The sequence below is a fragment of the Diprion similis genome, chromosome 6, assembly GCF_021155765.1.
Source record: "Diprion similis isolate iyDipSimi1 chromosome 6, iyDipSimi1.1, whole genome shotgun sequence".
NCBI lineage: Eukaryota > Metazoa > Arthropoda > Insecta > Hymenoptera > Diprionidae > Diprion > Diprion similis.
The window spans coordinates 4500895-4526034 of record NC_060110.1 but is presented as its reverse complement, the minus strand read 5'-3'; the positions used below and the strand labels follow the sequence as shown (position 1 = coordinate 4526034).

The 25140-nt window shown below is 37.2% G+C and overlaps 1 protein-coding gene across 5 annotated transcripts in view; it reads left to right on the top strand.

Annotated features, from left to right (window-relative positions):
• The window catches only part of LOC124406594, a 112911-nt gene that overhangs the window by 38814 nt on the left and 48957 nt on the right, over positions 1 to 25140 (top strand). For 2 of the 5 annotated variants that reach the window (XM_046882044.1, XM_046882039.1), the window contains exon 1: positions 16057 to 16364. The exons of the other annotated variants lie outside the window; for them this stretch is intronic. In XM_046882044.1, coding sequence (XP_046738000.1) covers positions 16197 to 16364 — 168 coding nt within the window. In that variant the 5' untranslated portion in view covers positions 16057 to 16196. Of the gene's footprint in view, positions 1 to 16056; positions 16365 to 25140 lie in introns of those variants that run through there. 5 annotated transcript variants of the gene reach the window in all.

The following is a 25140-nucleotide window of genomic DNA, read 5'->3' as shown; positions in this document are numbered from 1 at the left end:
AATAACAAGAAAATGCTGCAACAGTTACCAATTAGTGTGTATAATTATAGTTGTCGATAGTAAATTTTTTTCTACGTTTAAGGACAAAGTCAAAACATCTGGAAACTTGCACTGTAAGGTTACCAGAAGAAACGCAAGAAATCTTATAAAACATTAAAAATTGTATACACCAAGGTATATATTAAAAATTCATTGAATTCTGTTTCCGGTACAACTGATAATCATTCAATATAAACTAAGATATTTTCATTCAAACGTCATCGAAATCGAAAGCTTCGTTTATTGTCACAATAAAAAGCGTTCGATTATTATCAATACAATTAAGCAATTGAGAAGGTTTAGACATTCCAAAAATGTTTTAAAATTCCAATTAACCGTGATTTACTGCATTTGCTATGTATTTTAATTAAGACCATGCGCTTGATTGATCGATCGAAAATTTTTTATCAGATATAATTCATTTTTCATACAACAGTAAATAATTCTGAGTAGCCGTGTCTGCTTTTTCTGAGGATGAATGAACCAGCAGTCGAACTGGATTCAAAGATCTGGGTTCTAAGACTTTGATTGTTTTCGAATTTAGAAAAATCACGAGCATAATATGATAGCCTTGCCATTGGAATAGATATTGAAATTTATAATTGTGACAAATTTCATGTGTAACGTGTCCTTTCACGTCATTTTCTGATTTATTAAAAAATATTCTACACAAATATATTTCACTTAGCTTTGCGTTTGGCGAGCAAATCGATAGCAATCAATGATTTGATTGGAAAAATAATTATCACGAAATTCTGACTGATCCTCGAGAGGCCGACAAATCGATTAATTGGAAACCAGTAATCTCTTATTCGTACAGCCTCAATTCAGACTACATGACAAGTTTGTTTAGCGTTGCCGGTTTACTTACTATCAGTTCGTCAAATCCATTCATCCGTTCAATTTGCAAATGGTATTTGACAGGACTGGATTTGGGGGAGGGGGGCTATAGTCTCAAGGACCCCTAAAAGTGTCATCGCACTGGAAAAAAAGATTTGAAAGCTCTTTTAAAACAGATTTTAAAGTAAGAGAAATTTATTTAAAATAATAATTGATAAGAATTTAATATCTCTTTTTTCAATTCCCATTGCAAATTTTCAATTGTAATGCATCTATTTGCTGCATTGAAAGTACAGTCCTAAACAGCATCCATCGCACTAAAATCATTGAGGATTTCGTCAACGTCAATATTCAGAGCAAAAAATTTGTAGGCAAAGAATTTTACACGAAAAACACGCCGGTACTTATTGTGTGGGGGGGGGGGGGTTGCGACGACGAAATCAATACACTGTGATTTTATCGGTAAAATCACGCTGTGATCGCAGGTGAATTTGATCTGCGTAGGATGGATCCGCGGCTACTAATTGCCGGTAAGTGTTTCTCTAATTAACGGCTAAGCAATTAGCGTTATGCCGAGAAGTCCCGGCCATCGAGCTTCTCTGTCGTCCTGAGCTGCGTTCAGCCCAGATGACTGCAACTTCCGTTCTCGTATTCCTCTCGCGATGCCCGGCTCGTATTCTCTACGTGAGCTCTGCAGTGCCAAGCTTGTGCATCAGACTAATGGGTTTCAGCCTCGAGGCCTCCGGCTGCATCACAGTTCAACCGACGACGTCAACAGATTATAATTAAATCTCATCTACCCACGCCGCGTCGGCAGATGGAGTAAAGAATTCAAATCCATGTTGCGTTGCCGTTGCGCAGCTTTCGTTTTTGTTCATTTTTTTGCCACGAAAAGTGTCAAAGGTGATGCAACACACGGGGTCTGCGGTACCCCAACGTTATTTTTTCAGGTAAATAGTATGGGAATTTTATGCGGAATTGATCAATGTCTTAACCTCGTTATTTTTGATTTTGTTTAAAGAAAATTTCTGCATTTGATTCAAGTCTGAAACAGTTCACTTTAAATTTTTTCTGATTTTGTAAACTGTTTTGCATCGTTTAAGAGATAACAGAGAATTGGCGGAGTTCGATAATGCGCGAAATTCCTAGACGCTGATTTTACAATCAGTAAGTATATTGAAACATTGTAAAAGAAATATTAGAAATGGGGATACAAAATAAACAAGTCACGACTGACTGGAGAGAGGTTCAAAGGTATTTACGAACTACGTCAAGCTAGTCTGACACTGAAATGCTTTATACAAGATATAAAGGAAATTTGATTGATATAACAAATACAGATATAATAACAATAATAAACCTGTCAAGGAAAGTTCCAGGGTGTTTCATTTGCCGAAAATATCGTGCTCTTTCGACTTACGAGCCTTTCTGCTCCGAATTTATTATGGATCAGGAGGAGGATATGGATCAATTTCAATAAAATCAAATCAATCAAAATCCCTTCGCACTTGTAACCATGCAATCATTCAATTACACGTTACGGAATTGATACTTTAGGCCAAGGAAACGATTTTAAAAAACGGAGCACAGTTCACAATTTAAACCGAGAAAAATTTAATTTTTTAAACTCACTACATAATTCTGGTAAATTGAGTATCGGTTACAAAAAAAGGTTCAAATATTGTTGGAATTACAAGTAATTACGTTTAGTATTATTATATAGTTGTCCATACTGTACATTGCAATATTTGATCTGTTTGTTTAGTTTACTAAATTATTGCAACTAAAGAGGGACTTGACATTAATTAAAATTATTGCGACTGAATAGTTACAAGTAAGTATATACCACACGTGACCTCACCTAAAAGGAATACCACCTAAGACATCCTAGATTTTCAATTTACTGGTAAAAAAATTAATTTACATTTTCTACGAAGCACTATCCCTTCCGCCTTGTTACGATAAAAATGGAAGAAGTCAGTCTCCGCACGGTATATACAATTTTTTTTCAGAGGCATTTTACTCTCGTTGTCAGTAAAAGGGGCGGGGGGGGAAAAAAAAAAAGAAGATTCGATGCACGGATCTTTACGCCTATATACTTGATCGACGGAATTCTAACGAGAAATAAAAAACATCTATGAGCATAAAGAAAATTTTTCACTTTCAATATCCTGAAAAAAGTTGAAAGAAAACCGATGGCTTATCGGGTGGGGGGGGGGAGGGGGGATAGAAAGAAGACTACGAGATACGCGTAACGCAAACGCACGCCGCGGATTTTAGGGCGTACGCAGACGTGTATCGCCGAGATATGTATGTACGTGGTGGCAAAAACGGCTCGGGGATCCCGGGCCACCCCCGCGGCCAACTGCGAACGGCGTTGAAACGCGCAGCCGCGCTCCCCGGATCAGCGAAGCGCCCTGGACTCGCCCTGGACCCTCAACCTCACCCTCACCCTCGCCCTCGCCCTCGTCGAAGGCTGTGCTGCTCCCCAGGCAGCGCCACGGGGATGTTTTCAGTCGCCTTGGGCCACATTCCCTGTCGAAGAACCCGGTCACCCCTACTTCTCCAGTTTTTTCCGCCCCCTTCTTGATCCTCCTCCTCCTCCTCCTCGTCGTCGTCGTCGTCGTCGTCGTCGTCGTCAATATCCCGGCGAAATATCTCCGCGAAAAGTTTTCGAGACGGTGTAGGATCGACCCACTGCTCTTCAATGCATCCGACATTTTCGGGGTATATAAAGCGAGGTATATTGTATAGAAGGGTGATGAAGTGGATGATTTTTGGAATTCATACGCCGATAAACAATCATTTTATTCGATTTGGGTCTGTTTCATTCAAGAGTATGTAGATCGAGTTTTATGTATATACTTTGTTTTTCTTATATATATATATATATATATATATATATATATGTAACAATTAATCAATGGGAACCGTTGTTATTGACAGTAATGTCAACCGTTTCGATTACGTCTGGTTATCACGTTTTATGCTCCAACGATATTTTGAAAATCACAAAAATCGGTTTATTCCAAATTTCAAAACAGTTGTCTTGGATATCTTATATTTTTTTCTTCGATTAAATGGCGGTCTTTTAAAGTTGAGAAATTCTATTCTTCATTCAAAGGTTACGACTTTTTTATTGAACTGACAAAAAAAAAAAAAAAAAAAAAAAAACAACAAAAAAATACAACAACAACAACAACAACAACAACGAGGGATTCTAACAAAGAGAACAAACCATCGAAAAATACTGTCTCCAAATTCGATTAAGTCGTTTTTAAGTCATCGATCACGTTGTTATCAATAACAATACTTCCCATTAATGGATTCCAATACAATAAATATCCAAGTGAAGCTTGATCTACATACTTCTGAATAAAATCAATCTCAATCGAATCTAACAAATGCTTTTCAACTTGTAAATTCGCTGAATTTATCGACTTTTTCGTCTAGTAACCAGTCAAATACAAGTCAGCAAGGAAATATTTAAAAACACAGACTTTAAATTAGAGACTGTATCAATTAGTATTCAAAAAGTATTCCGATAACTTTCAGTAGGAATTGCCCGTAAAATTTGTTCACGAACTTGTTTTACAACCCAAAAATAAAAATACGCTCCCATTTCTTGTTGAAATTATATGTGAATAGTCAACGTATGAAAAGGTTTAAACGTCAGACACAGACACGCGCTTCAAAATTCAGAAGCCAATCAACCAAGCTGGTTGTTGAGCCAGAGATTTCAAGAAAATTCGTTTAATTTTATTGAAAATCTCTAAATCGAGATATTTTCCTCGGCATTTCTGAGCCGTCACTCAACCACAATGTTTCAGTTTATGTATTTTCAATTTTAATTGCAGGTGCTTCGCACGTGCGACGCAGATTATTATACTCGCAATTCCTGTTTATTATTTATTTTTTTTTACAAAAACTTGCCGATATCAGGATCCATGTAATAATTTTATACTTTTCAAATAAAGTTTAATTGAGGCATAAGAAAGTCCGGGATGAGTAATTAAATGGATAATCAAGTAAAAAATTTAATTGGCAACTCATAAGGTCGAGTATAATTAAACGTTATACACTTTTGGGAACGAACAACTTCTCTTACAACATTGTCCAACGTGCAATTTTGAATGTGAATGAGTATACTTCGTCGACGTCGATTATTGACAAACTCGGAAATTCCTCTGAATTGGCTCATATTTCGGGGACAATTTTACACTCCGCTAATTCCGTTTCTAATAAGGTAATGCATGTGCAGCTAATGTGTAATTAGAAAATTATCGATATAATTTTGTCGTCATAATTTTGAATAAAGTTATACATTCATAAAAATATCATATAAAAACAATCATCATAAACATTCCTTAATTAGTTGAAAAGTTTTATAGCAGAGATTAGAACCAATTATATTTACAAATTGTGTGAAAAGGTATATAATTTTGCAGATATATTTTTTCTATACAAATCGTTTGATAATTGTAAATGTATTTTGGCACAATTTGGCGATACTCGCCTCACACATGAGCAAGAGGAAAAAGGGACTCGCTACAGAATCTGAGAGCAATCTTGGCGTCGAATTCTCAAAGATGTTCGTATCGGCCTTCCTGCACGATTCAACTGTCGCCTCCCTAGACAAATCGCGCGTCAATCCTTTTGAGTTATGGGTCTAGGGTTCAGCGAGAAATGGCGTGGGAAATGGGATCGGCGACGTCGAGGACGAGCCCGGTAATCGAAGGAACGGAGTTCCAGCAGTGGGTCACCGGCTATTGCGGCGTAGCTGTGCTAAGAATCGCTCTAGAAAAAGTGGTCACACGATATCAAGGTGTCACGTGGGCTCTGCAAGTCGGAAAAGGACACCCACACACGTGGACACTAATTTTGAAACAGTCAATTTTATTTCCCTGGTCGATTACGTTGCCAAATAAATCAGCAAACACGTCCAAATTTCGTAAGCGTAACAGAAAAAAAGAACAAAAAAAAAAATACAAAATTCAAATGGATTTGCAGCTGGCAGGCGTTTGAGCTGGGGCTGACTCCATTGCCAACTGAATCGACGACGAAAAAACTAGCTGATTCGGAATACGTATCCACATGTGTACGTTGAAGAAAAAATTTCACTTGTTTTAGGTTATCAGAGAATTCTAGTGAACAGAGGATCGTTACATTGACTGTTTAAACAATGTTGGAATTATCGGTAAATATGGTGTAGAAAATATGACTGCGTAAGTTTTTTTTTTTTTTTTTTTTTTTTTTACGAAACAGTGAACGTTTGAACTTTGACGTTCGTTTTCGAGCCTGAATTTAACACCTTTTTTGGACCATAAAAAAATAAATAATTGAATTTAAGAAAAAACTGATATGCAGCGAACGAGACGAAATTTATAAAAATATTGTGCCCAAATTTGGTAAAAATTGTTCGTGTCGTTTTCGAGATATTCTAGGCACGGACTCGGAAACATAGTTTCCATGTAATCGAGTTTAAAGTTCGCCGAATCGGCCGTAACTTCTGCAATTCTTCGGATTTTATCATGCAATTTACACACAATATTCGTCATACTTCAAACTTTTAGAAACGCGAATAAAAAGAAAATCGAATTTTAAAATATTTTACTCGGATGTACTCCTCCTTAAATATAATATCGTGATCCATTCTTAAAATAAAAATTTGACCTGTTTGAACCATTTAGATGAAACCCGAATTTCAGACCTCATCTATTGTCAGTACCTAATGAAGTTGGTCCAAAAACTACTGTTATTAAAAAAATTAAGAGCAATTTCACTTGCTAATTAGTTTCTATAATAACAGAGGCTAAACTTCCTCAAATGGCTGATCTCTTTAAAATTTGTAAATCTTGATCATTCCCACTATTTTCACCGAAAAAATCATTTCGCAAACTTTCGTCAAGAAAATTAGTATAATTCGGATGAAGTCGTGCCGGAAAATATTTAGAATTCACGTCACACATTCTAATGAAAAATTGCTTCCTGCTCACTTCCGCAGAGCTCATAGTTCTGAAAAAAGTGAAAATTTTTCGTTCACATTGGCCGTTTCGCTGTGCGCTTAAAATTGAAAAACATGATCGAACCGAAATTTATTTTCACTTTTACATGCCTTCCATCCCTCTGGATTAGTAGGCATCAGCTCATGCAAGTAAGCCGTTGGCTATATCTATAATAATCTGTCCATACAGACGGGTATAATATATTCAGGGAAGATTTTAGCGAGCAAAGCACAAAGCCCGAATCCCGAATCCCGAATCCGCCGAAGGTTATAGAAGATGTCGTGCATGCGGCGAGAAAATCGTCCGGGCGAATCTCATTGCTGACGGAAAGCCCGTCGATCCATAATCATATTTTAAGCTTCTATGAGTAATAGTGACGCCTAGCAATGCCTTGACCTCTTGCTCTCTCTCTCTCTCTCTCTTTCTCTGCCGCCAATGGGCATCAAATAGGTTAGCCGTTTGCAGAAGTTTAAAAAACTGATCCGACACGGAAGAATGCTCGTAACAAGATGATTTATGTTTCATCGTTTTATTCAATTCCAATTGAAAATTTATGTATCCCTTGATCGCAGTGCCACCTGGATTTTTCTTCAATAGTAGAGTCACTGCCAATGTTAGGATAAATACTGTCGATTTGGCGTTGTCAACAATTTTTAACACGGTCTCATGTACCTGAAAATACAACCAGCAACGCAATCTGAGACGAAAAAACAGAGTTTAGTAAAAATTTGCTCTTCAACTTGACAGGAAATTGACTTGTATTTTCAAACGAAAGGAACCTTTTTGGAATAATTTTTATTCTACCTTTAACCTTATCTCAATCGACACGTATAGATATCTACTCAGAACATAACGTTACACAGTAATAACTTGGCTACTAGATATATATATTCTATAACGTATACAGTAGAGACTGTTTGAAAACTCTTTATTACGCCGGTAAAAGTGTTTACAAAAACCTGTAAATATTGGGTACAGAGAGTTGGTGATTTATGGCACAGTGAATGCAAAATCAAGCCACGCTGAGGAAAATATTCACAGTGAAGTTGTAGAGTAAATTGGAACGAACTAAATTTTACTCCAATTTCATTGCATTGTTTTCTTACCTGACTCACAATACCGATATGAATTTATAATTTTTAGTCTAGGCTAAGCGGTAACTGCTCATCACTTCGTATGAGTGCACCAGATCTCAAGATTGCACTATTTCAAGATATTTCACATGATTTCCAAGATTTCATTAATTCACCGTATTTCAAAGAATTTCAAAAGATTTTATTGTATTTCAGACATTACATGTCATTTTTAAAAATTCAAGAGATTTCAGAAATTTACGAATATTTCATGAATTTTGTAAGATTTTTGAGAATGGTCACAAAACCATAACCTTTGTCCAACCCCCTATATCGACGGATGTTCGGTGATAAAATTGAAACACATTCCCATCATGGTTTTGTAAATTAATTGAAAACCTAACTGAAAGTCACCATCAGCATCGACAGATTTGATAAACGGATAAAGGCAGATGGATTTTCTACTTGCAAGGTTCTATCCTCCCGACGAATACTTTGACAAAATTTCCTTACTTGCTAGTTTATCGAACAAGTTGAATTGAGGTGGTCGAATTTTTTTTAAAGCAATGTTTTCATAGTAAGGCTAATAGTCGCTTGGCTCGTACTGTATCGCCGTTGACAGCAAGTCGAGAACAAGCTGCCTTGCGTGTGAAGGAACCCTTAACAGAACTGGTCGTTCGCGTGCTGCAAGGAGACGCAAAGATAAGGAAGCTGGCAGCAACTGGGCCAGAATCAATGAAATTCAAATAGAATAAATTTCCCTTTGTACTCTCACAGCGTCATCAGGGACATGATATAAATAATGAAGGGGTGAAAAATACGGCTTCCGTTTTCGCACCCTTGCAAAACAGCGCCGTGACGCAAAAGCTAATTCTTATTTAGCGTTATGCATAAATTTATCATTAATCTGTCAAGAATCCGCGGAATAAGCAACTAAGTATACATAATTCTTGATCTTCCGTTGGCTCGTTCGGCCGCAATTTATGCTCAATATATTCCCAGCTGATGTCCGTTCAACCGTGATATATATGTTACTGGGTCCGTGCGACGATCGGTCTGATAAATGAAAATAAATTGACCACCACGCATTTTTTATTACAGCTATTAACTACCCGCACCGAAACCTTAACCCCCATCATTCTTCTCGAGTCGATTAGATGTTGGCAAGAATTTGAGTAACTGTAGAAAAAAAAATTTCCAGTTTTTAAAGCTGTTTCAATATTTATCAATTTTTATGCAAATATTCATTCCAGTTCTACGTGAATTGGTCTTACAATTAGATTCGATTAGATTAGATTAGGTCAGTACCAGTTACTTATGTCACCCAAGAACACTATTTGCTGTTTCGTTTTGAATAAGAATAATTTGCATTTTGCAAGCAAGATTACATCTTACCGATCGAAAGTTGTTTTGTAATTCACCATTGGAGATGCTGTAGAAGCTTCACGCTAGCGTGCGAGACTAATTGTAAGGAACGGAAAGACTCTGGTTCAAATCCCCAGCGAGTCGTGGAGGACCTTAGCTTGCAAAAATTTAAAGACGAGTCACACGTTCAAGCCGAGGTTCAAGCACCGAATCGAAAAACTGAGGTTTCAACTCAGTTCGGCTACATTTGGGCAAGGTTTTCTGCAGTTTTTTCTGCCCTTTTTGCAAATGCAGGCGTTTCTATTGAAAATCGCAAGTCAGCTGCAGGTGCATAACGATGGTTATTGACCATCGTCCCCATCATCCTGCGCTAGGGAAGACCTCTCGAGTATGGCAAGGAGTGGAGTAATTATTATTATTGTTTTTACTATCGTGATTATTGTTATTAAGGAGTCGACCAATCGTAAACAGCGAGACAAATGACGATCATTGAAATGTAATGTCAATAAACAATAAAAAAAAAAAAGAAAGAAAGAAAGAAAAAAATTACGCAACATTTCCGCTGATTGTACGTATACAGGAATGAAAAAGTGTAATTCCAATAATCGTAATCATAATCATATTTATTGTTGAACGCAGGGTGGCCACACACCTGGAAAATCTGGAAAACCTGGAAATGTCAGGGAATTTAAAGGAGGTAATGAAAAACCTGGAATTGTCAGGAGATTTTTAATTTTCTCGTGGAAAGAACTAAAAATGTCAATTTTCTATCATGGGAATTAGAAATGATTTTTCGAGATCGTAAGTTTACTTTTTTGTCATTGTGAAAAAAAAAATTTGCTCAAACTGATTTTTTTTACGTTACATTTTTCGTTAATATGAATTGAATTTTAACTGTATAGAGTTAGTAAGCTAAAGGATTTAGGTTTTAGTAACTTACTAGAACTGGGAAAATTTCAGGGAAAACTAGGTTTCAGGTCCTGGAAAAACTGGAAATGTCATGGAATTTTTTTCCCACAAATTTTTGGTCACCCTGTGAACGGCCCCGTTTTAACTATAATTTTGTTAAACAGTGGACTTTACCCAATTACTATTTGACAAAACAGGAGGGAAGAAAATATTATACTATGCTGTTTAACATGGATGATATGCTTTTTAAACCATTACCTAGATTGCATATTATAATTATCAAACAACCCTTTTGACTTCGGCTCATAAACGAACAGTAGTAAAACAGTTTTTCGTCCTCTGAAAGGTCTGATGATGATGTTTGAGGAATGTGAGAAAACTGCAGGGTGATACGGAAAAATGTTTTTAAAGACTATGACAGTATATCACTGATTTTATTCAAACTGTGAAGTTGGTAGTAACTAAAGCTTCGCCAGTGATTCTACCTCAATCATCGCTGCAAAAATTTAAATCTACATCCTCCGGGCAAACTGTTGTCAATTCACTGCAACTTTAGTATTAAAAACCATTTGGGTAACAGCTCGGTGTGGGATTAAACATTTTTTTACACACTTTATGCAGTCCTACCAACTTCGAACGAAATCGATGATGCACTGTCCACATATGGTGTACTCATTTTGGGACTTTCTTTTTGAAACCTGCGAATTACGACTAACCTTACCTGCCAGGCCAGTCAACTTCATTCTTGAAAATTCGTGTCACCTTTTATCAAATAGTCGACAACTATTGCTCTCCGATGTTTTACCCCGCGGGCTGTAAGGCTCGTCTTTTACTTTATACCTCGGCAAAAGTCTCCGTCTCGATGCTCCTATACAGCTTTGATACGATCTTCGTGGTTGGATCTCATGTTAAATGTATAAATATATTTTGTAAAACGAAAATTCCCCGAGGAGTTTCTTTTGTCTTGTACCCGCTACTGTGAACGTAATACAGATACGTGAACTTCAACCCAAGCCAGGGATACGCGTTACAGCCATTGATGGATTTCATTTGAGGCTTGTAATTGCCTCGGGTTACTGCTTTTCAATCTGGCCGCGATGATTCGTATACATTTTCGAAAGGAATTTCCCAAGCGATCTTTTGTAAGGATATTGTTGCGTTGATTTCAGTTTGCAGATTTTTCCCGGTCTGTAGCGAGTTATTTTGAGACGTCTCAACGACACCAAAAAAACAACGTTGTGTGTATGAAAAAAACAATGTATCTTCATCACCGCAAGCTTCATCAAGTTAAAAATAAAATGAAAAATAACGAAAAATTGGTGGAAAAATATGCAAGTCTTGGCGCGGAATATGCCGAGTGGTACAAACAGCAGCGCTTGTGCACTGTATAATGTGAAAAATACATTCCTATAAAAAATGAAACTACTTGGTGATGCAGGATGCTTGGTGTACAACGAACTCACGAAAATATTTTTACTCTTAATGTAAATTGACTAAAAATATGGTTCTAGGTATGAGGTAAAAATGAATTGCAACAATTTGACGGTGGTGCATCGACGAAGTGATATCGAGGCTTTATTTAACTAAAAAATACAACAAGCCAAGGAAATGTACTGTACAGATATTATTAGGTATAAATATAACATTTATTGAATAATTACATGAAATAGTCACTCGGACTGTAATAGTTATTGTACGATTGTAACGATATTTGTTCTCCAATAGTAATATCTTAATGGCCGTAAGACTACACTCAAACTTTTGTGGTAACTCTCATCAAGGGCTGGCCTAGATTGAGGTTTTGACAAATCCGGAAGTTCTCCACTCGGCGGCATTCCATTATATTTTCGAAGAAAAGAATGCAGAATAAAGATGGAAAGTAGACTTCTCCTTTAACGACGTGGTATTCTCCTTACACACCCATACCGTGTACACCATAATCGTCCTATCATCGGTCGGAATACCTCGCCTTTAAAGAGAAAGGTTCACCCCATCTTTCTCCATCCGTATCTTATCTCCTTTCTTCTTCTTCTCACCCTAGTATCGTATCCTCCGGTTCAAAGCCGCAAAAAAAAAAAGTCTAAAAGTCCGGCATCGAGACTTGTCGCCGTGTCGCGTGCTCCGGACTCTCAACAATATTATTCTCTACCCATAGAGTCAGACCGAGTTCGAGAGGGGTAATCCTTTCCTCCTCCTCGTCGCGTCGTCTGCACAACCCACGAACGAGACCGGTGCAGAGACGTCTATAACGTAGAAAAGCCAGACTAGCACCGATCGCTGCACGTAAAAGCACCGCGTGCGCGAGTACGCTCGATACTTCCCTCTCACTCCCTCTCCCTATCTTCCTCTCGCTCCGTCCTCTCTCGGTCCGCTTCGCACGACCCGACCCGACCCGACCCGACCCGACCCCAGCCGAGTCGCCCGCAGACCCAGCAGACCGACCGCGGGGGTTGGTTGTTATTGATCCGGCGCAGTCCCTCGCCGTTTTCCCGCGCCGCGCCGCGCACTCTTCCCCCACCCCCACCCCCACCCCCACCCCTACCCCCACCGCCGCCGCCCATGTTTGTGGCCCCAGGGCAGAGCTGACGGGCGCCAGAGCTCAGTCAGAGCGTGCACCGCGGCCGGCCGGCGTGCACCGTCGACGCGCACTCCCGATTCGGCCGCGTGGGCTCGCCCAGCGTTGAAAGGAAGGCAGGCAGGCAGGCAGGCAACCCCGTTACGTCGTCGTTTACGCTTTGGTATAAATTGGAGTCGACGCGTAGCCCTTTCCCGTCCCTTTCCAACCCCCTTTGTCGCCTATCCGTCCGTTGTAATTCAGGATGGAGAGGAGCAAGAGCTCGTTGTCAGACCAAAGAGAAGTTTGCTCGTCGTTGCCTCTTTTTCGTGGATCTTAGACGCGTAACCGATTTCATTATTCGATGTGAATTTTTTTTAACCGCGCGCTCTTTTTCTCGAGTACACCGTTCGCCGGCTAAGTATATGGAGCTCAGGATATGATGCTGCACGCTACCGCTGATTACACTCGTGGATATGCATGTACATATTCGTATGTGTAATGTGTATATATATATATATATGTATATATATAACGTAAACACAACTTTCTTCGTATCATTAACCGTATAACTTGTGATATAGTTTTATTTTCTGCCACCAAACGGCGACTGTGATATACGGTTTTATTTTTGAGAGGATTAAAGAGAAAGAGAAAGGGATATAGATGCGCCGATCTCCGCCGATGGAGAAGCTTCACATCCGTACAGCTTAGTACAACTCCGGCTACGACGTCGTACGCGAGGAAGAGGAGGAGGAGGAGGAGGAGGAGGAGGAGGAGGAGGAGGAGGAGGAGGAGAAGAAGGCCGAAGCCGGTCGCTCGGACTCGACCGACGCCCGGCGTCGCGTGCACCAAAACGTTAGCAACAAGTTCCGCTGATAGCTGCGCGATGGACGATGACCCACCCGGAGAAGAACCTCACGAACTCTTACATGCCCGCCGGTCAAGTGTTTCAGGTGCACGTCCGTGTCCGCCGCCGTGCCGGGAGCGTGTATCCTCCTATCTTTTTCCGCCCCTCTATCAAATTATTTAGATTTACCTGATTCGCAGTTGCACGTTTAATCTCGATTTAACCCGGAAGAAGGGCGATTGGCCGATTGATACAGATTCTTTATTGTCACGTGACATGTTACATAGTTTTTGAATATTGTTTTACAAAAATTCTAAGATGGATTTTTTCACAGTTTGATAACAATAACGAGAGGAAAAAAAATTATGCGCGTGCCGGTTTTATCATGATATTGCTGATCACGGTACAATATCGCGAATCAACTAAACACAGATTCGTGAAAGTAATCTAGTAGCAACGATATTCTTAGAAGAGAAAAAAAAAAAACAAAAAAAAAAAAAAAACTCAGTTTTATAGCCAGATTTTATGTAAAATTAACTTGTGCAAATCTTTGCACAGTGAACTTGGCTGTACTTTACTAATTTTAAGAGCGTGTTACGCCAGTCACTTTTAAAATTAACTCAAGTTTTTTTCTGGCCAATTGACACTTCCAATGGAATTCTATCAAATCTCGTACAGGTATTTGGATGAAATTTACTTCTACGTTGTTTTTCGAGTAAACAAAATCATCTGGCACGCGGATTGGTTAAGTAAAAACAGTCGAACGGTGCTCGTGGAGTGAATTTTAGTCGTTGCAGTGACTTGCGGTGATGCAAACTATGCGGACGCATTTTCGCATTTTTCCACGCTATTTCCGATTTTTCGAATCCACCGCGGCGAAATAACTTTATACAATAGCCATTTCTCATTCATAATATGATAAAACAATTCATTTTATAAAAGTGTCTCTACTTTTTCCGAGCGAAGAAAAACGAGCTAGAAATCATAAGACAATGACTTTCCACCGGGACTACAATAGTATTTTCTCTACAAGTATATTATGTTGTATCAATTCATCCGACAATCGCGAAACGGGGATGTGTACTTGCTAAGTAAGGTTTCACTGCAGCATTTGCATAAGTCGAAAACTTGTAACACGGTTAACCCATGGAGACGAGGAGAGGAAAAGAGAGGCGAACTCGACGACGGCGGCGACGACGACGACGACACGCGAGAGAGTTTCTAAGGCAAACACGAAATCGGGCTAGCGTCTGTTTACTCGGTAGTCGTACGTTTACCCCCCCCCTCCCCCCTCTCCCCCAAACCCCCTCTTTCCATCCTCACCATTTCTCTCTCTCTCTCTTCCTTTTTCCCGTTGTTGTTACTCCACGGCACGCGCCCGGCAAATACCGCGAAATCTTATCGCTGTAATTTGAATTTCTTTGCTTATTCCTCATTTTTTTTTATTTTTCCTACTCGACGTCGCGTCGTCTGCGGTAGTACAGCATAATCAGTCGTAACGTTAGGTCAGCTCGACTACCCCTGTCTCTGGATCTTCGACACTCTCTCTCTCTCTCTCTCTCTCTCTCTCTTTCTCTTTTTCCCTTTTGGTTCGTCTTACATGGATTGAATGTTCAATTTATCATTCATACGATTCTTGGCGCGGGGCAGATTTAATATACGTGCAGTGCATTGTTTGATGTATTTTACCTGTCCATGAATCATATATATGTAATAGAGTATACATTCCAGTCATGCAGACCTCGACTTCGTGCGCGATTGATAATTTAACATACTCATACATATTTTTTCCCAATCACCAATGCAATGGGCCACGCGTCAATTTTAAGTCCAGCTGCGTGGTTATTGTGGCTGCGGTTATTCATTTAATTTTTGTATGATTTGGCTTATTTTACTTCGTTTTAAAATACAACAGTTCGTTTCAGTGAGCAGAAGAGCGTGTTGCGGACAGTGAAAGCGAGAGATAAAGAAAGCCGTAATCACGTTTAATAAAAAAACAAAAAAAAAAAAAAAAAAAAAAAAAACACATTAACACATCGCGATGCAACATACGTCTACGATATGTATGCAATATATAAACGGCGGAAGTGAGATGTTTATTGTGAGAAGAAAAGTGAGGTTAAACGCGAAGGAAATCAGCATAAGATATCGCAGCGCTTTAGCTGCACGTATATGTGTCTAATACCTTGATCAATAACCACGATATTATGTACATGGTATCGCAAAGTGCAGAAGTAAAGAAATATCCGTTGCAAATCCGCGTGACAAATAGTGGCTATAACGTGTTACGACTATTTTCAGAATAATCATAACCGCAATAAAGGAAAATACGAACAAGCAGACGAACAAAGGAAAAAACGGCGTATAAAGAAACCACGAAAATTAAACCCAACAAGTCAAAAGTGGCGTCCACGCCGCGACGCGAGGCTCCGGGTCACCGCGGTGGCATCCGCGGGACCCGGCGTCGAGTAAACGGCGGAGGATCGCTTTCTAGCCGTGGATCGGCAACGGGACTGCAATGCGGTCTTTGCGCCGTTGTTGCAGGGCTGTTTCGTCGAGCAATGTGCATCGCCGGAAGCAGGCGAGGTTCCGGCGAGTCTTGCTACCAGGAACTACCCTACGAGGGCCCGATTACTCCTCAAATTATAACGGCGATTCCACAGGCTTCTATTCAAGTGAAATCTACCACCGAATCTGTCAGGGTGCAGAGTACCAAGGAACCTCCGGAGGTGAGGAAAATATTACATTTCCTGTACATGGGGGGGAATTGATGATATGGGATTTTATTTTTCATTACTTGATGATACGTGTTACGACATATATAGATCGCCGGGGGGATCATTCGAGGATTGAGCATGTATCAACTGATTTCAAGATTTTATAGATTTGAGCAAGTTGATTGAATTGATTCGAGGGAATTGATTAGAATGATTTTATTGTGAAGTGGAATTTTTATTTCTGTTTAAATCAAACCTTTGTGAAATTGGTTCGTCAAGTCGAAGGGAATTCAGTTGGAACGACTTGGACTGATTTTAAATGACTTTTTAATTAAGGGGGGAAACCACGTTGGAAGGTCGATTTTTAAGCCTTTTGTTTGAAATTTTTTTGCGCTGGAAAGAATGATTGGAATTTATTTTTAAGTACATCTCAGATTTTTTCTGATTTAGGTTTAGTGGCTTCATTTGAATTCTAAAGTGACGTTTTTCTCCAGTATACATCTGACACAAAGCGTACGGTCAACCCCTCACATTTTTTTATCAAACACCATGGAAAGCTGATTACTTTGAACGGAGTTTAACTTATTTATAATTAGAGATACCGATTCTGGTGGGTAGTTTTAGTTTCATCTAAAGTTAGTTATAAATGCTATATATCCGAAACGGCGATTCGTGATGGTCGCAAATTAACTACTGAAAACCGTCGACCCCTGATTCTAGTAATCGAAAATGCGGAAACAAAGTTTGCAACCAATCCAACCATCCACGTCTCTATATGTATCTACTTAAAAGTTTATGCCTAGCAGAGTGACCATCAGGCTGGAATTCTGAAAATCTCTGATATGCTTTACAGAATTTTCACAGTTAACGGCAAACTCCGGCAAACTGGAGGGAATTTCATTTTGGCTATGAAAAGTCTTGCAAAGAAGTACGTATAAACCATTCCGCCAGGGAATTGGTATTCAAACGAAGTGATAAATGTTGATAATTTATGTAAATTTTTTAGCTGTCATAAAATATTAACATAAATTGTACCCCGAGAGAAAGCCTTGGTTTGAACTGACTAAATCGGTGCTTACGAGCCGCGAACTGAGAAATTATTAATCACTGTAATTAAACATCAGTTGACGTGACTGAAAATTGCTTGAGCACAAATGTTAATGATTGAATCAACTGATATTCACTTTCGATGGATAAATTTTCATTTCGTGATCCATGATTGCCTATCCAGTTGCTCCGACCGATTTTTTTTTTTTTTTTCTTATTATGGGTGTAATCTTAAAATTCTTTTGACAGACATAGACTTTGTATTAACTGTGCCATGCACTGCATATAAAAACGTCTCGTAAAAACAAAATTCAGGTTTCTTCATTCGAAAAATCCCTTTTATTTTGGCTAGAGTTACCAGCAGCAACTTTTTTGAGGATGAATCGATCAGATTATCTCAATTCAATGAAAAGTTCGGCCCGACGGTGTGATAGATATGAATCTGAGCAAATTCGTATTTAATAAAAGCTAAGATATCAGCACGTACGTTCAAAATTGTTAAACTATGGTGGATTCATTCCATATAATGCTTTCGGCTTCTTCTCTGATGTTTAATTTAATTGTTTTTCCTTCATTTTATCAGGATGAAAAACAGCAGAGTTTGATCATTTCGAACGTTCTAATTGTACGTAAATTCTTTTCGCTAGTTATTTTGATATTTTAACTTGTGTTACTCAAATCTATTCTGATTCTGATGACGTTGTTTAATTCGAATCAATACTCACAATCATTAAAGCAAATAACATTGCTGGAGATTTTTTCAACGTATTAATTTCGTCTCGGTTTTAAGATTCGATTCAGACAATCCGTTCATCCTTAAATCGAAACCAAAAGCATAATTCATTGACGAACATTGAGCATAATATCAAAATTCAATAATTCATTCTCGCTTTCCCGCTTGGCTATCGATGGTGTGAATCGAACAGACAGACTGTAACCGTAAAAGCAATCCACACGTTTCGTCGTTTTTGTAATCTACGGTAGCATCGGATGGAAACAATGCGACAATTTGGGACAAGATCCATTCGTGTAGTTGTACACACTTACCTTATAATTTAACTTTTGTGCGTTATCAGTCAGCGAGTGTAAGCTGCGATAGCGTCTTCTGAAAATAGTACGATATTTCATTATAAAGCGCCATTGCGCCATCTGAGCCGAGAACAAATAAGACGTAATATTCGAAGAGTAGGATTCTCGAGGTGTACAACAAACGCGATATTATGCGAACTGCAACACAATTTGCACGTTTTACTAGCTGCAGTCGTGCAGCTATGATCATCTGGATGATCGTTTACGTCGCAAACTACATCGTTCGTCATTATTGATTAAATATACTGTCTATTTTCACTCTGAACAAAATTATTTTTATTTGTAAAGATGAACTCGAATGTTTCAATTTTTGTTGATGCAATTTTCTCCTCGTACTTATCTTGGAACTTCGGTTTCTATGGAATTATGCATCATAATACGCTGTATTATTGCACGCAAAATGAACTATAAAATATACATCCTTTGTGCCGTTTACATGGTGTTTGTATGTAATAACTTGCACTTCTTCATTTTCCGTATAAGTGTATCCATCTCTTCTATCTACATATACGTATCATGTCTGCGGCGTAGAAACCACTGATTATAAAGCCGCAAGAACTTTTGTTATTTATGCGTACATGTTCGGGCGTTGTATGCCAACATTAATCGGTTTACTGTAACTGTTACATAAATTTTTCACTTCGCTCTTAACGTTGAACGTCGCATTGTTCAAGAATTCGGATCTGCTTTAAAGGCTTCCTTTTATTGATGCGTCACATCGCTTTTAGAATGACACATTATTCTGCTTAATCAACTTTTATAACATCATAGTATTCTCTGGCGTTTTCGGCTCGCTGATCACGAATCTGAAATCAGATTTAAAAAATTCAACATTACGGATCCAATATGGTGGACAAAAATTTTTAATCTAATCAAATCCGGTCAAAAAACTTTTGAAAAGAAATTTATGTATGATGTTAAACTCTCCGTCGCGACAAATGGCGAATTGACAATTTTGCAAGTTCTGTGCAAATCCGTTAGCTTGAGTTCTTGAATTTATCGATAAGAAACGTTCAAACGAATGAAGCTTTTTATATTCATATTGGCGTAGATAACAGGTTTAAGGAAACTGTGTACTTCGGTTCACCCTACAGCCAGTAGTCATATGTATGCATGCGTAATACGCGTGCATGAAAGATGCTGTGCGTCGAATGTCGATTTAAAAAATTGAAAGCAGCCTTGCAGTGACGTCACGAGTGGAATGCGAATCGGGTCAATCACGGCTTTCGTAATACGTGCTACGAGTAGTAATTTAGTACGGTACGGTAACTGGTTACCTAGCCTAACCCAACCCGACCTCTTGACGGTTATCTATGCAAGCACTTCAGTTGAATATATTCCTACACTTGGGCTGCTGGGTTCTGACCATCTCTGAAAATTCGCAATTTTCAATTATTTGCTTTAAAAAAAGTCTCGTCTGATAATACTTGGCATTTCGAAAATCTCGAATTGTTTTTTCATTTTTCAATGCAAAAGCTCGTTTCGTCCTTCTTGAAATTCTCAAAAACTGATTTCTTGTTCGAAACGGTAAACAATTGGTCCGATAATGAAATAATTTTTTCTGGTACTATAACCTCGAAAACGCAACTTCCTCGTGATTTCTTGGTTTTTTTTTTATAAAAATTTACTGTTCGAAACTCGTATGGATAAGGTTCATTGACTCGTTACAAAATTTATTATTCTTCCACGAACTTCGTGCACTTTAGAAAGTTAACAAGAAAGAGACAATGTTTAAATTTTTTGACAATTTATAAAAAAAAAAAATGGTCAAATCTTTCCAGCTCTATAAAAATTTGTTGAAATTGTATAACGGATAAAATTAATTTTTGATGTAGCTAGTTTTGTATTACTTGTATCGCAGATATTTGTGATGGAGTCGAAAATACTTGATGATTTGTTGAAAAAATTTTCACTGCTTAAACATTCATTTTTGCGAATCAGCAACTTGCGAGGTGCTAAAAAATGAAAAAAATTACTCCATCACAAGGCCGATTTCAAAATGACTGGAACGTCTCTTCACGAATAAATAGGCCAATTTACTTCTCGTTGCTCGTTTATTATGAGGATGAAGTTGGTAACGTTATACTGTAATAATGCACATTTAGGATCGTCTAAAATTTGATAAACCACGATAAGTAAAACTTACTCATATTTTTAAAAGCAAACACTGTGAAAATATGCGTGAAAAAAATTGTCAAGTGGGTGAAAATATTCCAAGAGCTGATTCAGTAGAGGTATATATGTCACTTGTTTTTATCAAGTCACATTAAAGTTTTGAAATCCCGTGATTTTAAGTGTATGTCTTACAGCAAAATACATATTCATATCTTTGACTCTGACTTCAAGTCACGTTTATACAATAGTTTACTGGCTTGAACTGAATTCAAAAGTCTTCTGTTCTCCTATAGAAGCATCAATTTTATTCTTCCATTTTTTTTGTTTTGTTTTGTTTTGTTTCTCTTCTAGCATGTTACCTACTTTACACGACTAAAGTTGTGATCGAAAACTCAATTTGTTACTCTTATTGAATTCTAATGCTGAGTTCGTGACCTATCATATAATTATGCAAATTTATTTATTTCACAATAAATTATTCATGTAAAGGAAAAATACTCGCGATGGTTATTGAAAATTGCACTTACACTGAAGTAATGTCTGGGTCTTTAAAGGGTCTGAACCCAGAGAAGCGCTGAATATGTATCGTATTGAAGTTAGTAACTTTTCGAGTAACGAATCGTGTCAAAAAAAAATTGTTATTTAGCGATTTTGGAAGTGTAGGAAATTCAGTTAATAGTAATAAAACAGAACATACTTATGTTTTGCTATTTTAGTTGCCTTAAAATCATTGTAATAACGCTACCAACTTCAAACTTGTGAATTATGTGATCCTTTTTATTGGTTAATGCGGTTTCCCCGCCATTCAAGTATTTTATCTTTTAACTTTTTCAAAATAATATCAGAGATTTAGCTTTTGTTTAATTGGTACGTCATGCCACTCCATTCAACGAGCGTAATGTAATTGGAAATAGTTTCCCTGAAACTCGTGATACAATCCGGATTTCAACGAAACGATTTCAAAGTAAAGATATAGTATTTCGAGGTCTTTCAATTTCAATAATTATTTCAAGCTCTCTGCAAGCTTTATATTTTTGCAGCGGTAGCAGTAATTTTGAAAACATTGAAACTTGATGATAAATAATCGTTCACATAAATTTGACCATGATTAATCGTATCAGTGTAAAAAATTTGCAATTTTAGAAAGAAATTCTGAAAAATTGAAGAAGAACAATTATTCGCTCTTCACAAAACTTTAAAGCTTTAGGGGAACGTAGTTTCTATCATATAAGGTTGATTCAAGAATGTAGAAAGTTGCTACGCGTTAGAGTAGTTAGCTTCGAAACTGTGAACTTCATTTACGTATTGAAAATTCTAATTTCGCTACATTTTTTTTCGAATTGTACTGAGTGGAATGGTTTCGCGTGGAGGCGCCATGGCAATGAATTATACCTAGGCTGAAAATTCATTGCTTCACGTGTGGCTCGATTAACGATGCCAACAATGATAACGATGGAAACCAACACCGCGATTCGCTTCTCCGCGTTACAGATATGTGACACTTCATGTTTATGTACATATATAATACATATTAGGGTGACGCAAAAAAACCGACTTTTTTTTTTTTTTTTTTTTTCGAGTCTCGTGTGACAAAATGTTAGTTTTTGATGTTTTAAGAGCCCACTCCAAAGGACAGCTGAAAAAAAAAAATTTTAAGAGGTCGCTTCAAATTTTTTAAAATGTCAAAAATCGTCAAAAAATTAAATTAAAAAAATTATATTTTCAGTATTTTGTTTGATTTTTAATTCATGTCGTGGTGTATAGTTATCGATTCTTTCTTACTGAATTGAAGAAAAAAAATTTATGAAATTTTAATATGAATATTAAAAGGTCGCTCGAAAAGATCTAAAGAAATGCACCAAAAAATTGAAAAAAAATTATGAATCACCTTTCAAAATTCAAATTTTGAACTAAAACTTTCGGAAACTTATTTTTTTTTCTCTATAAAATTATACCGTAACGAGAAGAAAAATTAAAAAAAAAAAAAAAATTGATTTTTGACGATTTCTGACGTTTTAAAAAATGTGGAACGACCCTTAAAATTTTTTTTTTCTCACTGTCCTTTGGAGTGAGCTCTTAAAACATCAAAAACTAACATTCTGTCACACGAGACTCGAAAAAGAAAAAAATACTCGGTTTTTTTGCACCACCCTAATACATACATATACACACTATCAACATTACAGCTTGTATATCTATACGTCTATTCTGTATCTACTTTTCGCGACAACGTCCATGTATATTTAAACAATGCTGAATCTGGAATGACCGCGATATGCAATTGCAGGCACGGTTCACCTTTCACGCGTTGAAATATATGAATTTATCATTCAGCTCTAGTGTAAGTGCGTATATATGGCAGTATAAATACATAATCTCGTTACAGTGGATCTCGGCCAATTTTTCTGTCACGTATTTACGCGTATTCGTTAAATATAATCGAATTTTATGGACCAAGTGATCAAAGATGAAAATGATTTTTCTGTTGTTTTGATGGAAAAAATGAAGTATTTTGTAGGGAAAATAACGTTATACAATATTATAGACTTTGAGAAAATTATGGAGAATTGTTAGCCTATTATTACACCCTCATTCTTATTGTTCGTAACGTCAGAATATTTTTTAAACATCTGTAAAAATTATCTTATTTATGATATTCTTACATGACGAAAGTTTTCAAAAGTGAAAGTTGGAAAATGAATGATCGAATCGATTTCACAGATGCCGTCGCAGTTAGCTTAAATAGAAAATACATTTTTTGTAATATTATCATAAAAGAGTATTTTGATTTTTGGTTTAACAGTAATAATTCGGAAATTAATTTTGCCTTCTACGTAGTTTTTTACCTGCTTTTTATAGGGTGGAAAATGTTCTAACATTTTATCAAAAATATCCAATATGTTAAACATAGATTTTCAGCAAACCGCAATTTTTCAATGTGCGTATAATAGATTATTCAAACAATCGTTGTATCAAATGAATTTAAAAAAACAGCGGAATTTCTAGAAAGAATCTGAATATATTTGCAACTTTAAACTAATTTAACAAAAAAAAAAAAAAAAATCCCTGAATGGGAGGTCTTGAAGATGTTTAAAAAAAAAATTTCGTCTTTCTCGTCAAATTTACCAATCCGTGAAAATCAAATCTCGAAAATGCCGCCGTCCGGCTACTCTCAAATTATCCCAAACCATATGGGTATGGGCAGAACGATTTGGCTCTTATTTTCATGAAATTACGGAATACCGTCGGCAACGAATCGTCAATTTTGTCGCATCTTGCTGACGAGCTGTGATTGTTTAAACACATCCCTGTGGCGACTCGCGTTAAATTATCTTTTCGTATTGCTTATATGCTCCGGCAAAAATCTGTCGTGATGAAAGCATGAATGTGTCTTGTATTATTCTCTTCTTCATATGATCTGTTCGTGGAAATGAGCTTTGTACAACGAGCAATTTCGCATCTCACATAACGTTGGATATAAATATGATCGTGTGTATATAAATAAAAATTAGATACGCGTTGGCCAGTAACGTATTCGTTATAAAAAGTTATTTGTATTCTTCCACAGATTTCTGGTTCGCCTGCTAATTTCAGAACTTTACTTCCTTTATATCTTTATATATATATATATATAATAAATATATATCTGTTAGATCATTTTCAAAGTCGCGGATAAATATATAACAATAATGTATATATATATATATATATATATATACTTAAGTCGTACCGCATATTTTTGCTGAAAATATCCACCAAAATTCCGATGAATCACGAAATATTTTATTTCATCGTTCCTATGATATTGTGAAATATTGTATTTCGTCGTCCTATCACCTGACGCGTAATGATATAATGGTAAAATTATATCTCAATATTACATGGAAATGGATGGATTGTAACATCGTACTAACGGTTAACTCGGAAAATTATGTCAATTCCATGCAAACGCGAGATATTATAACTCGATGTACAAGCTGTGTTAAAAAATTCGCACAAACGGATTCATTACGATTTACTGAACATCAGATCAACCCAAAAGTGCAAAGTAACGATTTTTACAGTAACTATACTAATTTCAACCTCATGAAATAACGTACCTAATTCCAAATCATGAATTGACCGAGCCTCGTGCGAGTAAAAATTTATTCAATTACGCTGTAAATATCTGCTGAAAAATTTTGAGGTTAGGTAAATTGAAATTGTAAAATTTTCTTATAATAAATTTTTACCGTTGAACACAATTTCACAGGATTGAAACGAGTAAATATACTTTTATAGTATAGAAAATATAAAATGAATCGTTAAAAACGCATTAATTCCAAACGTTTTCGAGGTGGGGGGGGGGGGGGGGGAGGAGGAGGAAAAAAAGTAACATTATTATACAATAATTATCCGGGATTTATGTTACGGCCGCGGTGTAATTACGCGGGCGCCACAGCGCGGGTGTTACTGCGGTTTATTCTCGGACGAGAATTTCAATTTCCCTCGATTATTTAACTAGTCTAGTTCTGTTTATAGTTATTTATTATCTGCT